Source organism: Pristis pectinata, chromosome 34 (genome assembly GCF_009764475.1).
Source record: "Pristis pectinata isolate sPriPec2 chromosome 34, sPriPec2.1.pri, whole genome shotgun sequence".
In the NCBI taxonomy this organism is placed as follows: Eukaryota; Metazoa; Chordata; class Chondrichthyes; order Rhinopristiformes; family Pristidae; genus Pristis; species Pristis pectinata.
In genome coordinates this window covers 3,825,362-3,840,762 of record NC_067438.1, presented here as the reverse complement: position 1 = coordinate 3,840,762, position 15,401 = coordinate 3,825,362, and the positions used below count along the sequence as shown (strand labels likewise).

At 44.3% G+C, this 15,401-nt stretch overlaps 1 protein-coding gene across 1 annotated transcript; it reads right to left on the bottom strand.

The window, feature by feature from the left end:
- Positions 1–1,734: 1,734 nt before the first annotated feature.
- Positions 1,735–14,601, bottom strand: tcf19l (transcription factor 19 (SC1), like). The gene is made up of 3 exons (XM_052043787.1): positions 13,765–14,601; positions 11,426–12,212; positions 1,735–7,463 (listed from the first exon to the last, which is right to left on the bottom strand). The coding sequence occupies exons 1-3, from the start codon at positions 14,042–14,044 to the stop codon at positions 7,208–7,210; spliced, it is 1,323 nt and encodes a 440-aa protein (XP_051899747.1). The 5' UTR covers positions 14,045–14,601; the 3' UTR covers positions 1,735–7,207.
- Between the last annotated feature and the right edge of the window lie 800 nt (positions 14,602–15,401).

The following is a 15,401-nucleotide window of genomic DNA, read 5'->3' as shown; positions in this document are numbered from 1 at the left end:
TGAACCCATACATCTTTGGAATGTGGGAGGAAACTGGATTTACATTTTAATTATGCCAGGCTCATGGTCCTGTAGCCTTGTTTGTTTTTCTGATGATAGCTTTAATTGACTATTTGAAGATCTAGTTTCTCAATGGTGTTTCTCAGATCTTATGTACAAATGAGCTACTGTTTTTTCAACAAACAGGAACTCAAATGCTTCATAGAAAGTCTAATCATGTTACAGGCAGAGATTAAAAAAGTAATGTATCATCTTTTCTAATTAGAGTCCTGCTTGATAATTTTTTTTGGCAATATCTGGGGGACTGGACAAACTTATTGTGTTCTTAATGGACCTAAAATTTAAACTGGGGTCCTCCAGTGTATCACTTTTGGTTTCCTCATGCATCTCAAAGGAGCTGGTTGATAGGTGGCTGGTAGGCAAAATTAGGGTAGAGTTGAGGTGGCTGGTAGGCAAAATTAGGGTAGAGTTGGTCAAGTAAGACAATATTACAAGAAAATGGGGACTGGAACTGAGAATTTCTGAGAACCTTAGTGGGTCAAATGAACTTCATATTACAAGTTGCCTGTTACACTTAAACTTCATTATGACCCCCAAGTATATAATTCTGGTGAGATGCACACAGGAGCCATGTTCTCATGTGTTCAAGCCTCTAAGGTCCTGCTGATTAACACCTTAGTTGATGAATTTGCAGTCTATGTTGAGTAGCACAGTTCCTCAGTGTTCAGGATCATAACAGGTTTGCAGATGATAAAGCTATTCCAATTAGCACATGTTGATCAGGGTACAAAAAGGCTAAAAACAGGAGTAAACAATGGAACCCCAAGAAAACAGTGAATGGAACTTAAACATGTAAAAGTGATGGAAATCAATTCAATTTCAAAAGTGTTGATTATATCAGTGGCATGCAAGAAAAATTTGCTGCATGGAAAATTGCAGCAGAACAGGACTGAAGATTACTTTAAGGAGCCAACATGCTGAATGGCCTCCTACACTGATAACAACTCCATGAGCAGTAAGCAGAGGAGGCAAGGACATAAAAGGTCTACACTATCCAGTGACTGAGCTGCCAGTCTGGGCTTGCAGAAAGTGATGAATGAATACACTCACTAGACCACAATATGCTTGATGCTATCTAGAAGGAAGCTACTCACCACCTAGAAAATGCACTGCAACTCCCAAACCTGTAATCTCTATGCAATAGAACCAGAGCTGTGGGATATTTTAGGATAAAATCTGAAAACATCACAAACAAAAAACAGTACAGTAGAGACAGCATTGAGTGAATCAGTTAATGTCACAGGTCAACAATCTTACAGAAATTAGTGGCAGTTCTGGCTTCCAGCCACTTAATTTCAAAATGGTGCATCAGACCTTCAACTTTTCCATCATTCACCCGACCCAATACTATTGTATAGTTCCACAAGCACAGACCACCCTCCACTGCATTATTCAAGTCCCTGTCTGAACATGCAAGCACAGACAAAGAGTGACAACAGATGTTTTGACTTTGAAAGGCATTGAAACAAAGCCAAGATTCTACCCAGGCCTCATTTATGCATTTTCCAGCAAGGGTCAGAAGCAGAAGTTGCACCAGATAATGCCCCTTTCCAACCAATCTGCAAGGTAAGGTACCTCACCAGACTGCAGTCTTGTACCTCTGTGGGGTGGGGAAGAAGTCTGATTACATTCTGGATCCTTAGTACTTCTTCAGCTGTGTCATAGCCAACATTTAAATATAAAGCTTTTTGCAGTTTAATTTATTTAATATTGGCAGTGATATTGGCAAGAATCTTTCTACAAATCAGAGAAACAAGCAATAAGATAGTTGTAATGATGAAAATGATTTCTTCAATGCAAAAAGTCCAGAACCAAATCAATTTAGACAGTAAAATCCAGTGCAATTTACAAAATGCATGTCTAATATTACACCTTCAATATACAATATGCTTTATGCGGATTATTTGATACATAGCTGATTTTTTTTGGTTATATCCTGGATTTTGTGAACATCAGACATAATTGCATAAACAAAACCACCCAAGATACCATAATCCCCTTTCAAATAGAAAATAGAAAAAGTAATCAAAGACTCGAGTCTAAAAGGGTTTGTGATAAACTTAGGAAGAGAAGCATTAAAAAACAAGATTTGCACAAAGCAGATTTGATTATTGTAATTGCTGCTCAAAACACTGTCCAGGGCTTACATCAATCTGAATCACTGTACTCAAAGCCTGAACTTGGACTTATTACTTTTAGATATAAGTAATCTTATTGGGTACTTTATCTACTGGGACCTGTTGCTAGGTTTTGATTTTAATCACCATTCTGCTTCATGATGCCATTCTGGGGAACCTGAGAAAAGGCAAGATCTAGGATTTAACCCTTCATTGTTTGCTTGTATTGTGTATGGTACAATATTGTGCAGATGGATTTACACCTAATGTCAATTAGCTGCTACTGCCAATGTGTTTGATCACAGTTAAGTTAGATTTCCATTCCAGTTGAAGTGTGTGGGAATAGGAATCGGCAGCAAAAACCTTATCCAAGGCTATTAAAGCCAACTCTGAGCCTCTTATCACCATCCCAGCTGGGACTACCATATAAATACAGATCAAGAGTCCAATCAAAGTTGTGGGGAGAGTGCTTATGTTGACAGTTTCACATTCACAAATGGAAATTATCTACACACAATTATCTGAATAAGTTTACCCAATGTAATCCTGATGAGAAATACTCATGTCATATTCCAATGAGTGCAATCCACTGCATTTGGATCTTACTGCAGCACTTATTATAACATTGAAAAACAGATGAATTTACTCCATGCCCTCATTTATCCTCTAATTTCACCAAGTTATTTATAGCAAAAGTAATCTCTAACCCGTAATCAGCTCAATGCCGACAGGTCAATGTGCAAAACACACAAACTTTAATAACCAGCACACTGTAGTGTTGAAGATAACCTGTCCCATATTTGATTTACTATTACCAAGTCAGTTTTAAATCAAAGTTAATAACCTGTTGATTCAATGCTGATCCTTAATCCTTCTTAAAAAAGCAGACAAATTCAACACTTGGTTCATGAAGAATTTGCTTCAACTGACACACACATTGGAATTTTGCTCATAACAGTATCATACAGAGGCAGTTAAGTAATGAGAATTCAATCATGTCACAGCAGGAAAAGGGCAAGATACAGAAACTCAATCTCTCGCATGATCACTTTGAAGCAAATGAAGTCAGCCGCCTACCCATTCTGCAATTTCCCTGCTATCAATAGATGGAGAAAAGTATTAATTTTGTTAAGATTCTGCACAAATTTTTTTTTAATGTTGGGGTGGGTGAAGAAAATATTACATCAATGCAATTTATAACCTACTTGCCAATTTGCCTGTAATGTAATTCCCCAATCCAGAGTATTTAATACCCAATTGAAAATTCAGGCATTGACATCAACATAGAAGTGAACAAACATAAGATTTGATGAATGTGGGAACATATGTTTGTTTCATTAAAATAAATAATTCAACAAAATCTACAATTAAGTGCTCCCGACTTGGACAAGGGAAAGGAATACAAAATGAGCAAGCTATATCTAATCACTGCTAACTTAAAAAAAATAGAAGATACTCATTATATAATAGGTGGTCACAATTTGTCCCATTTTATCTGCCAGCTCATAGGTGGAGCTTCCAATTAGATTGACTGCCTTAGTCTACCCCTGTAGCTTTGCTGTTCCCTAATCCACATCAGGTAAATATCAGATTACCTTTAAGATTACCAAGGAATACGAGACCACCACCTTTATCAGTCAGTGCATTTCAAATCACAAGAAATCACTTCTTTATAAAAAAAACTCAGCTGTTTCTTTTTCTAGTTGATTCAAATCTGTTTCCTGTGATTACATTACATCAGGGACTACACATCTGAAGTACTTCATTAGCTCCAAGGTGCTTTGAGATGATCAGAGGGCATGAAATGCTATTCAATTGCAAACCAATCTTTCTGCAGTCGTGGAAAGTTTCACCCTATATACACGTACACTCACCCAATTTGGACCACTTCATTTCCTCTAAACCTCCTTTGGTCAAAGTACTAAAATGAGGGTCTAGAGCTAAGCTTCTGTGCAACTTCAAGACTTTGAAATCCTTCCCAAAATGTGTCCAGGATTAAACAGAATTCTGCGTCCTAAATGCTGACTTAGAAAGGTTTAGACTTTTGTACACTATGTCCCTCATTTATAAAGCCACTGATTTATTTTTTAAATAGGCCACAAGTGCCAGGTTAATGCTTTTCGTGCCAAAATATTGTAAATCAGAATGTAGTTTAGCTTAAGTTTGTTCTTTGAATGTACATCCTGCTTGTGTTTGGTTTATTGTTAAGATACAAAATAGCAGCACCCCCACATACAGAGTACCAAATGCAGAGCATTAAGACAACTCAATGAAGTCAAGGAAGAATCTGAATACTATTTGCTCAAAAGGGACAACACAATCTACCACAAAAGATTTTATGGATTATAGAAGTCACTGGCAAGCAATCAGGAGTACAGACAAAACCTGTTATTTTCACCTTCCTGTACCAGATTATGACTAGGAATTGACCATTGTACATTGTAGTCTGTCAACTCAATTACATGCCACCTTCACCACAGACACAATGAGGGAGCTGTGTTCATAGATTCAAACACCTGCATCTCTCCTGCCCACTAAGGTCAACTCCCCCATTATGAAATCAAATTTTTATAGAGATGACGATGTCACAAGGTGAAGGAAAAATTGATGAGGGGTGGGAGCAGGAACACAGCAAATAAGGAAACGAACAATCTTCGATCTCTGAACAGAGATCCACATTGGTTGGGAAGTCAGAAATACTATCTGGGGTAGCTCTAATTCAGTATACAGGTTACCCTTTGTATTAAAAGGGGACATGACTTTTTAAAGAACATCCTGCTTTAATTTTTTTCCAAAATTGTCTGAAATTATATTTACTGATCTACTTAGGAAAGATGAACCTGGCTAATGGCAGGCAAGGTCAACAGTATGAGAGAAATGGATCAGCAAAGGTACACGATATATTCATTTAAACCAAATGTTGCCAACGTAAAACAGGAAATGTGAATTGATTTGAGTCATTCATTTACTTGAAAGAAATTGAAGAAATATGTTCAATGAATGCTCTGGTGAAGCTTGATCAGTGCCAGAAAATGGATCACAGAGTAATTATGGGGTACATCAGCATGTCAAGGTCAGGCTTTCATAAATTTGAAATAATGATTCTTCCACTCTTTCTCATTTTGTAGCCTTAAAGTAAGACTACTATCTCAAGCTGTCGCATGTGCACTATTTTATGTAATCCATACACCTAGCACAAAGATCATTTTCATGGCATTAGTTGTAATGGTTTAAGTACCTGCAAAACAATTGTTCATTTCGACCTTAGATTCTGGATCCAGCACATGATCACACTCACTTATTCAAACCACGTACAGAACTGTTGCAAGGGCTGCACTTTAGGGTGATCAAAAACAGACAGGTCCACTTATTTCTTGCTTCAAATGCTGTACTTAGGTCCTAACTGCTCAATGATTTGTCTCTTTTCATATTATTGTTAATCACATATGCAGTATCATTGCTGTTGGTGGTACAGTAATGTTACTGCCCCAAGTTATTTTGAAATAATGCTCTGCATAAAATTAACTCTTCAGATTTTGACAGAGAAAATCCGAAAGGATTAATGCCACTTTTATTATTCACATTTTTTAAGGTCAGCAAATAACAGTCTCTGCTACCATCTCCCACCATTCTTTCTAGTACTAAATGCATATTCCCAATTCTCATTCAGCCAACCAGAACTGAAGAACTGGTACACACCATCTATTCAACTGTCCAATACATTGGCTTTCCATGATAAATCAGAGGGCAGTCAAGTAAGAAACACAGAACTGGTCGAGAGCTATAATGAATGCAACTTCCAGCAAGCAAATTGAGTTTGCCTATTTTTAGTAACATGACTACCCTTAAGAAGTATTTCATTGGCTGTGAAAACACATCAAGGATCAGAAAATGCACAACATAAATACAACTTTCCTTCCTGAGACGGGAGCCTGGTCTGCAAGAGGAGTCGCTGGCTGTACTGAACTGATGCAAGATATTAGGTCCAACCACGCTATTCCTGCTCCTCAGTTCAGTTGAAGCAAATATCTGTTCCTTTGCCTCCTTACTCAAACCCTGAATACCCAAGTACAGCCAGCCAAATATAACTTTTACACAAGCTCCTGCTACAAGACAGAATAGCAGTTTGATGTTACAATTATAATCCTGACTGAAAGGAACAGTTCCACAAGTACCAGTCACTGTCAGGTGTAGCTTCAACCAAGATTCAGACTTTTCATGCATTTCTGCATTGGGAACTTGGTATTTGTTATGAAGGGAACATCAGCAGTTTTCACACAGCACCTACATGATAATTTCTGATGTAAAACTACTGGACAACAATCAACAATAGTAATCCGGATGGATTTTCTCCTCTTCGTGGTAAACTGCACTGATATCAACGCAGAGACACTATGCTGCAATTAGCTAAATTGTCAGATTGCATCCAAATTGTTGAAGCCTCCAGTTCTTTCCTCTGCAATGTACTTATTGATGAAAGCAAAGGATTATTCCTTAATGGTCTAAATACATTAAAAATAAAGCCTGCTCCCCCACTTATTTATAAAGTTGTTATACTAAGTATTCAGAAAGTTAATCCTGGCGTTTTACAGGTGGCATGAAAATAGAATTTTGCAAAATGAGAAGTTGAGGGTGTTTCTGCCAAAGAAAAAAATAACCAGATTTTCAGGCATTTTGCAAAGTCTAAAGTTCATGCTGCTGCTTTAAGGCTGCAATACTGGTTTTGTAGCAGTGGCAGAACCACAACGGGAAACAGAAATAATAGTATTCCCTTCAGTGAAACTGAAATAATAAATGTAACATTTCAATTCACCCGATTGGTCCCACTTACCAGTTGCCATAATATTCCCAGCACTTCACAAATGAAGTCGTTTAAATGCAAGAACACATGGCCTTTTAAAATCTAAAGTTCAATTGAATCTCAGGAATTAAACGGTGGCTAAGTAGCCAGTGGACTTTACAAATCACTGACATCTTCACTCAAGCTTAAAGCTTTAAGACAAACCCTAACCATACCAAGAAAGTGACAGTTACGTGCAGCCACAATGGAACTCCGCTGATGCTTCTTTCATAGCAATGTAGTTGCATCCAACACAAGCCATGTGATACCATGCATCACAATCGTCACATTGCACCCACTCTACAGTATCTTCCTGTGGCAATTGGCACTGCTCAGCAGCACACTGTTCTGCAGCATACAGCGTATGGGTGAAGACTTTACATGTGACTTTTGAACCAAGTGGAACGTTGCCTAAAGGATGCTTCCTGGGTCGCCCTCGCTTCTTTCTGAAAGAGAAAAGCCCACAACAGTAAATAAAATGATTCCTATTGCTGTACAATCCACTGTATTATAATTTGTTGGCATTGTCACAATCCTTCAATCTTTCACATGAAGCTCTCCAATCTCCCTTAAACAAAGAGGCATTAGACCAAGCATATGGACTTTTCTAAAGACCAAACTGGGAAAAGGGGATGATAAGCAAAGGTGAACCAGTTCACCACTGTGCTGATTTCATACTGGTCAGTGTAACACTTGCACAGTAAGAAGAGAACCTGTTTTCATATACCATATCCTCTTCACGTTTAGGATCAGCCTGTTTCTTTTCTCTGCTGGTTTAATGCCAGTTGAGTTTCTGCTTTGCGATCAAAACTGAACAGTGACTCAAGGGAACAAATCCATGGCAAAGTTGTAGCACAATTCTTTGCAGTCATCATTTTGGCCATTGAATTCACCAGTTAATAAATTTCCATATGGGAAATTTCTCAGAAAGGCTAGTATGCAGGTGGTGAACCATGCTGTTTTATTTGGTTGGGTGTCTAGTATTCTATTACAGTTGAACTGGTTTCATATACTAAATGGACAGATCCATTTGAGGCATCAACTGATGCATCCTCTTGACAGATACTGTCAGTCATGTTAAATCTTCAAGAAACTGAATTGATGTTCTACTTGGAGAATCACACACCACAGAATTAATTCAGTTACCAAATCTGCACTGCCTTCTGGTTACAGCAATCCAAACTACAACCACCCAACACTTCCCTGAACCCTGCAAGTTCATCTTACTGCTTCCCTCAAAGATGCAATGTTGAGAGCCTCATCTGGTCTCCGTGTTAAACCATTCATGTAAAAGTCTCATTATCCATCTTGAAATTAATAATAGAAAGACTACATTTTTTAAGAAAAATCTTCCATGTGTGCCCAGGATAAGGGGAGGGGGTTCATGTGAATCACGCACAAGGGGGAGGGGATCGGGCGCAACGCGAGCGAGAAGGGGTAGTGAGGTGAGCCGTGCTCGAGGAAAGAAGAATGTGCGTTTCAGGGTGAGCCATGTCCGGGCAGGTGAAGAAAGGACAACTCTACTATGTAGACTGCCATCTCCCAAGATGCCTGCCACAGGATACCTTGCATTACCATCAGCCTAGTCACTGCTGAAATACATTAGTGCTGTGGACCTATACAGTAGATGGTGTAGTGGACCTATAGAGTACCCTAATGAAATTCATTAGTGCAGTGGGCCTGTAGAGGAGAGCAGATGATATGGTCAGAGAAGCTAGGGAATTCAGGGAATAGTGTCCCAAAACATATCCACATTGCAAAACAGGTGGGGCTGGTGGACAAATCCCTGGGACCAGACCAAGTGCATCCTAGGATATTGTGGGAAGCTAAGGAAGAAATTGCTGGGGCCCTGGTAGAGATATAGCCACAAGTGAGGTACCAGAAGACTGGATGGTGGCTATTGTTGTACCTTTGGTTAAGAAGGGCTACAAGAATAAGCCAGGGAACTACAGGCCAGAGAGAAATAACATCTGTGGTGGGAAATATACTGGAAAAGATTCTGAAAGACAGGAATTAACTGCCTTTGGAAAGGCAAGGATTAATTCCGGATAGTCAGCATAGCATTGTGTGTGGGAAATTAGTGTCTCACAAAATTGAGTTTTTTTTGAAGAGGTGACAAAGAGAATCGACGAGGGCAGGGCAGTAGATGTCATCTACCTGGACCTTAGCAGGACCTTTGAAGAGGTCCCACATGGTAGGCTGGTCTGGAAGGTTGGATCACATGGGACACAGGGTGAGTTAGCCAACTGGATACAAAATTGGGTTGGTGGTAAGAGTCAGAGTGTGGTAGATGATGGTTTTACAGATTAGAGGCCTGTGACCAGCAGTGTGCTGCAGGGATCCATGCTGGGTTGTTTGTCATCTGTATTAATGATTAGGATGAGAATGTAGGGGGCATTGTTATTAAGTTTGAGGATGACACCAAAACTGATGGTATAGTGGACAGTGAAGAGGGTTATCTAAGATTACAACAGGATCTAGACCAACTGGGAAAGTGCAAAGTGTTGTATTTTGGGAAGTCAAACCTGGGCAGGACTTGCACAGTAAATGGCAGGGCCCTGGTGTGTGTTATAGAAGAGAGAGACCTAGGGGTATGTCCATAATTCCCTGAACATGGCAACACAGCTAGATAGGTGGTGTTTGGCACACTCACCTTCATTGGGGCACTGAGCACAAGAGTTGGGATATCATGTTACAGCTGTACAAGATGTTGGTGAGAATGCACTTGGAGTACTGCGTGCAGTTCTGGATACCTACCTCTAGAAAGGAGGTCATTTATCTGGAAAGGGAGCAGAAAAGAATTGCAAGGATATTGCCAGGCCTGGAGGGCGTGAGTTACAAGGAGAGACTAGATAGGTTGCGGCTGTTTTCTCTGGAGCATAGGAGGATGAGGGGTGACTTAATAGAGGTATATAAAATCATGAAGGGCAAAGATAAGGTGAATGGTCACAGGCTTTTTCCCCAGGGAAAGGGAATCAAAAACCAGAGGGCATAGATTCATGGTAGGAGGGGAAAGATTTAAAGGGGACCCAAGAGGTACCTTTCACAAGAAGACGGTGAGTATGTGGACTGAGCTGCCAGAGGAAGTGGTAGAGGCAGATACAATTACAATGTTTAACAGACATTTTGACAGGTATCTGGATAGGAAAGGTTTTGAGGGATATTGGCCAAATGCAGGCAAATGGGACCAGCTTCTTAGTATGGACAAGTTGGTCCAAAAGTCCTGATTCTGTGCTGTATGACTTTCAACTGAACTCTCATTTCTCATCCCTAGAGTGGCACTGATTAAGATCATTGTACAAAATCTCTAACATCATCTTTAACAAGGCAGACAAAATTGCACGCACGAATTATAAAGTTATGGGTCCAGTTCAAAGTTAACAGATTTCTATTCTCTGTACTCCTGTATATTAAAACCAAAGGTAGCAGCAGTAGGGCCACATAAGTCTGGAGCTGCAGCAGAGTATGGGAAAGCTGAGTTTTGGTTTCGATCTGAACAGGGCCACAGGTGAGAAGGCAAGCATTGCTATGCACTTGATGAATGAATCCACTGGCAAAATCCACACCAGGTCCATCACCTGCTTGTAGCGCACCATGTAACCATGCTCTGCCAACTTCAGAGAGCATTGGATAGGTAGCTAGAGATTCTCCAACACCCCCCCAACCCCCCACCAAGACTTTTAGGAAGATTAGGGGTGGTGGGAAGAAAACAAAAAGACAAAGGAAGTGGGGTTGGTGCTGAGGGAGTTAGGAAAATAAAGGATCGAGAAGCAAGGGAGGAGGGCATGGGCAGTAGTTCCATGGACTGCCTTTGCAGGAGGTTAGAGCACAAAAAGGCAAATGCACCTCCACACACACTGTCCAAGTCCATGAAGCAGAGTCAGGTCTCCAATAGTCTCAGACCTTGTTGCTAGTGTAAGACATGCAACTCAACAAAAATACCAAATCTGAAGATTGATATCAATTTATAAAACAAACACAGCACAGGAACAGGCCCTTCAGCCCACGAAGTTGTGCTGAACTAATTAAACTAATGATGTCTAATCCCATCTGCCTCTGCATGGGCATATCCTTCCATTCTCTGCATATTCATGTGCCTGTCCAGGAGCCTCTTAAACACCTCTATCATAATTCCTTTGCCGCCACCACCACCACCACGGCAGTGCATTCCAGGCACCCACCACTGTGTAAAAAAAAACTTGCCCTACACATCTCCTTTGAACTTCCGCTTCTCACCTTAAATACATCTACTATTAGACATTTCAACCCTGGGAAAAAGATATCAGCTGTCTATTCCATCCATCTCTCTCAATTTTATAAACTTCTATCAGGGTCTATTCAAGGTCTAGTTTGAGGAACTTCCATCTTGCATTTACATTTCATATTTGAGGAACACATATGGACTTACCCAGTGGGAGTGATGTGGGTATTTTCCATTGAATGTCGGAGAATATGAGCATTGTGCTCCAATTTATGCTTCTTGAAAGTAGGCTTTGGTTCTGGCGACAGTTCCCGAACACCCAAAGTCAACTGTCGGTACAGATCTGGGTCCACATCAGATTCGGACTTGCAGTGCCGACGGTTGGTAGCACTTTGTTGCACCTCTACTGAAAACCGTTGTATTTCCTCCTCCAGCTCAAGGTCTGGAAGGACAGTGTGAACTGTCTTCCGCCTGTGCTTGGTTACCGGCCGATCACATGGCTTCTTTTGGGCTGGAGTAGAGGCTGTATTGTTACCTGAACGGTAGCTATCCAAGGAGAACTGCTGAAATTTTCCCAGAACTCCCTTTGTATCACCACACTGGCTTCTGTCTCCCCGTTCAGTCTGAAATACGGAAAGTTGCGACTTTAGCTTGCTGATGCTTCCAATGGAGTTCAGAATCAATGTTGCCCGGGAAGCAGCTGGCGCTTCAGTGAAGCTCCGGATCCTGGCTCCTTGGGGAGAGATGCACTTGTCCGTAGAACAAACAGGTCGGAATCCACATTGCTCCTGAACCTTGGGAATTGTTATGGCGTCAAAGTCCGCTGGACGGACGCTGACCTTTTGGAATAGGAAATAGAACTCTGAGTCCTGTTGACTCGCCACACAACCCTCTGGGATGTTCACAGCATCTGGATGGCCAAATGTGACTGTATCTCCATCTGCAAGCTCTGTCCTTTGGCCTTTGGGTATGCGAACGTCATTCACAAAAGTACCTGGAGAGCAACACAGCCATCAGCTTGATTTTCTTTGATTAAATATGTTAATCAACTTGCAAACATTTAATAATGCAACTCAGAAAACGCCTATTGGTGCAAACTTGGTGGTGACAGTCTCTGGGTGAAAAAGTTCAACAGTTTAGCAAGGTTACAAACACCACAATGCTGCACCAGTTAAGAGAACAAATCACAGCTGTGATTGCATGTCAAACCAACATCGCTCCACCTTCTAATGGACCATCTGTCATGGAAATTACAGGAACAGAATGGTCATCTCAATTTACCATTTTGACCGTGAGCAAAGGGAAACTGCTCATATTATATTCCACCTCCCCTCCGACAATGCTCAGTATTATAACAGTGATGGCCTGAGGCAGTTGACACAGTGAGGGTGCAATTATTTCTACACTGAAAGGCCATTTCACTACTTTAAACCTACCTCTTGTTCCCCTAATCTTTAAACCATTCCTCGAACACTTCAATAACCCCTCTGTACTACCCATCTCCAATTCCTACCCCTTGGAATTCCTAAAGCCCTTAAATTGGCATTCCCAATTTTCCATTAGGCACACATTCCCATTCCTACTCTATTAACCTTCTCCTTGTGTCTAAAATCGCTCCATTAACTCCCTCCTTTTATAATCTTCGATTTACCCCTCCTGAGCCTCCCCATCCCCTCCCTCCTAACCAGCCCAGCACACCACCTGCCCCAACTTCCCACCTTCTCCAACTTCCCACCTTCTCCATTCCAGCCAACCCCACGCCACCTCCTACCTACGCTCCTCCCAGCCCACCCACATCTACTTCCTCACGCAGCCCTGTCCCCACCCGTCCCAGCCCTTCTCCTGAACACCAGCCCACTCCCCAACCCCACCCAGCCCCCATCTCCCAGCATTCCCTCAAATCCCCAACCCCTACCTCCCGCAGCCCCCCTCAACACCATCACAGCTCATCATCCCCAACCCTGTCCAGCCACCCCTCAATGTACGCAGCAGCCCCCCCCAACCCCACCCGCAAACACCTTCATTCAACATCCCCGTCAACCCCATGGAATGTCCCCCTAACCCAACCCTTCCAACCCCACGCACTACCCCCTCCCCAACCCAGCCCCTCAACAGCACGCAGTCCCTCCTCAACAACCCAGCCCTTCCAACCCCACTGAGCACCTCTTCCAACTCCACCCCCACCCCAACCTCACCCAACCAGCACCCCCAACGCTACCCAGCATTTCCCCCCCCCCCCCAACGCAGTCCCCTTGTCCAGCCACCCCTCAACCCACCCAGCCTGGACCCTACCCAGCTCCCTGCCTCAGCCAGCTGAGCCCCACCCAACCTGGCTCCCCTCCCTCACCCGGCCCCCCCCCCTCACCCAGCCACCCAGTCCAGGCCCCACCCCACTCCCTCACCCAGCCAGTCCTCATCCAGCCTCCCACCCCACCCAGTACTCCATCAACCCCACCCTGTCTCCAAAACCCCCGCAGGTCCCCCCCCCCCAGTACTCCATCAACACCACCCTATCTCCACAACCCCCGCAGGTCCCCCCCACTCACCGTTGGTGCTCCTGTCCACGATGTGCACCGTCCAGTCGCCGGCCGGGCCCCTCTCGGCCTGCAGCTCGGCGTGCACCCGGGAGATGAGCTCCTCAGCCCGGCCCGAGCTCAGGCGCAGGTCGGTCAGGTCGGCCTGGCGGCCCAGGCGGAAGGTGCAACGCTGACCGGCCGGCAGGAAGGTGTAGAGATCACGGGGCGAGGCCGGCCCTGCCCCGGGGCTCGGCTGAGGCGCGGTGCCGATGCGGAGCAGCTGCAGGCATGGCTGCACCTCGGACAGCATCGTCGCTCTGACCCGGGGGGGGGGGCGTTGGAGCACCGGCGGCTCGCGCTCCGGCACGGGGGCCCTTACGTCATCAACTCCCGAGCTGAGGCGGCGGCGGGGACGGGGCTCGACCGTGTCGTCATCAAAGCCGGAGCTCCCTCCGCTGCGGTGACGTCAAAGCTCTCGGTGCGGGTGCGGGACTGTCTCGATTGTCACGTCATCGAAGGACCCGAGCTCCGGCCGGGAGACGTTCGGGCGGCGGGGGTGCGATTGCTACGTCATCGAAGGACCCGAGCTCCGTTCGGCGGGCGGGCGGTGCGATTGTTACGTCATCCAGGCGGACCCGAGTCCGGCAGCGGGGGTCGGGGGGGGGGGGCAGCGGGAGCCGCCGCCAATGGGACCCCGGGGGGGAGGGGGCGTCAGGGGCTCGGGTACCGGGGCAACCGATAGTCCGGTCGTTGCGCGGAGACGACGGCGCGGAGGCGTGGGTTTGCGGGCTGGCCGGGGGGGGCAGGCATTCCCCCCCTCCCCCAGACACAGCGCGGCCGGCTGCCCCCTCGCCCGATCCTCCCTCCTCTGTTTACAGGAAGCGCCTTTGAAAATTGGCGCGCTGCAGCCGCGGCGGGAAACCCCGCGAGATTTCGGATCAAGGCTGAGCCCCCCCCCCCCCCGGGCTCTCCTCCCAGCGCGCGCATGCGCAGCGGTGACCCGACTCGGCGCCGCCATATTTGAGGCAGGCGGGTGTGATCCTTTGGCGAGAGGCGCCAGGCAGACCTGTCAGTCTCAGCACGGGGGGGGGGGGGGAACGGGGGGCTTTTGTCTCAGAAACAATCTTCATGCATTTGTGTGTTAAAGTAGTACCAACGAATGCTGCAAACATCAAATTCAATCCACTGGTATTCAACAGAGCATAATAAATAAAGGCAGATTCTGACTCCCATAAAACACTACAGCACAGAGGCCATTCGGCCCTTCTAGTCTGCCCCGAAACTTTATTCCTCTAGCCCCACTGACCTGCACTGGATATGACAAAGGACAACGGCACAGAATGAGGCCAGGGTTGTCCAGATGATTCCACTGTTTACCGAGCCATGTGGTTGCTAGATTAACGATAGTAAAAAAAGCGAGCACTGAAACATTAACCAGGTTTCGCTTTCCACAGCTGTGTGTTTGCACCATTTTCTGTTTTAATTTCCGTAGTTTCTTAATATTAAATAGCTTGCTCCGACGTGACTAGTAATCCCCACACCCATCATAGAACTAAAGAGGCACGTCCCCTCAAATACCATTTTTTATCTTAGCCAGAGGGATTGGTATTGGTATTGGTTTATTATTGTCACTTGTACCAACGTACAGTGGAAAACTTGTCTTACAA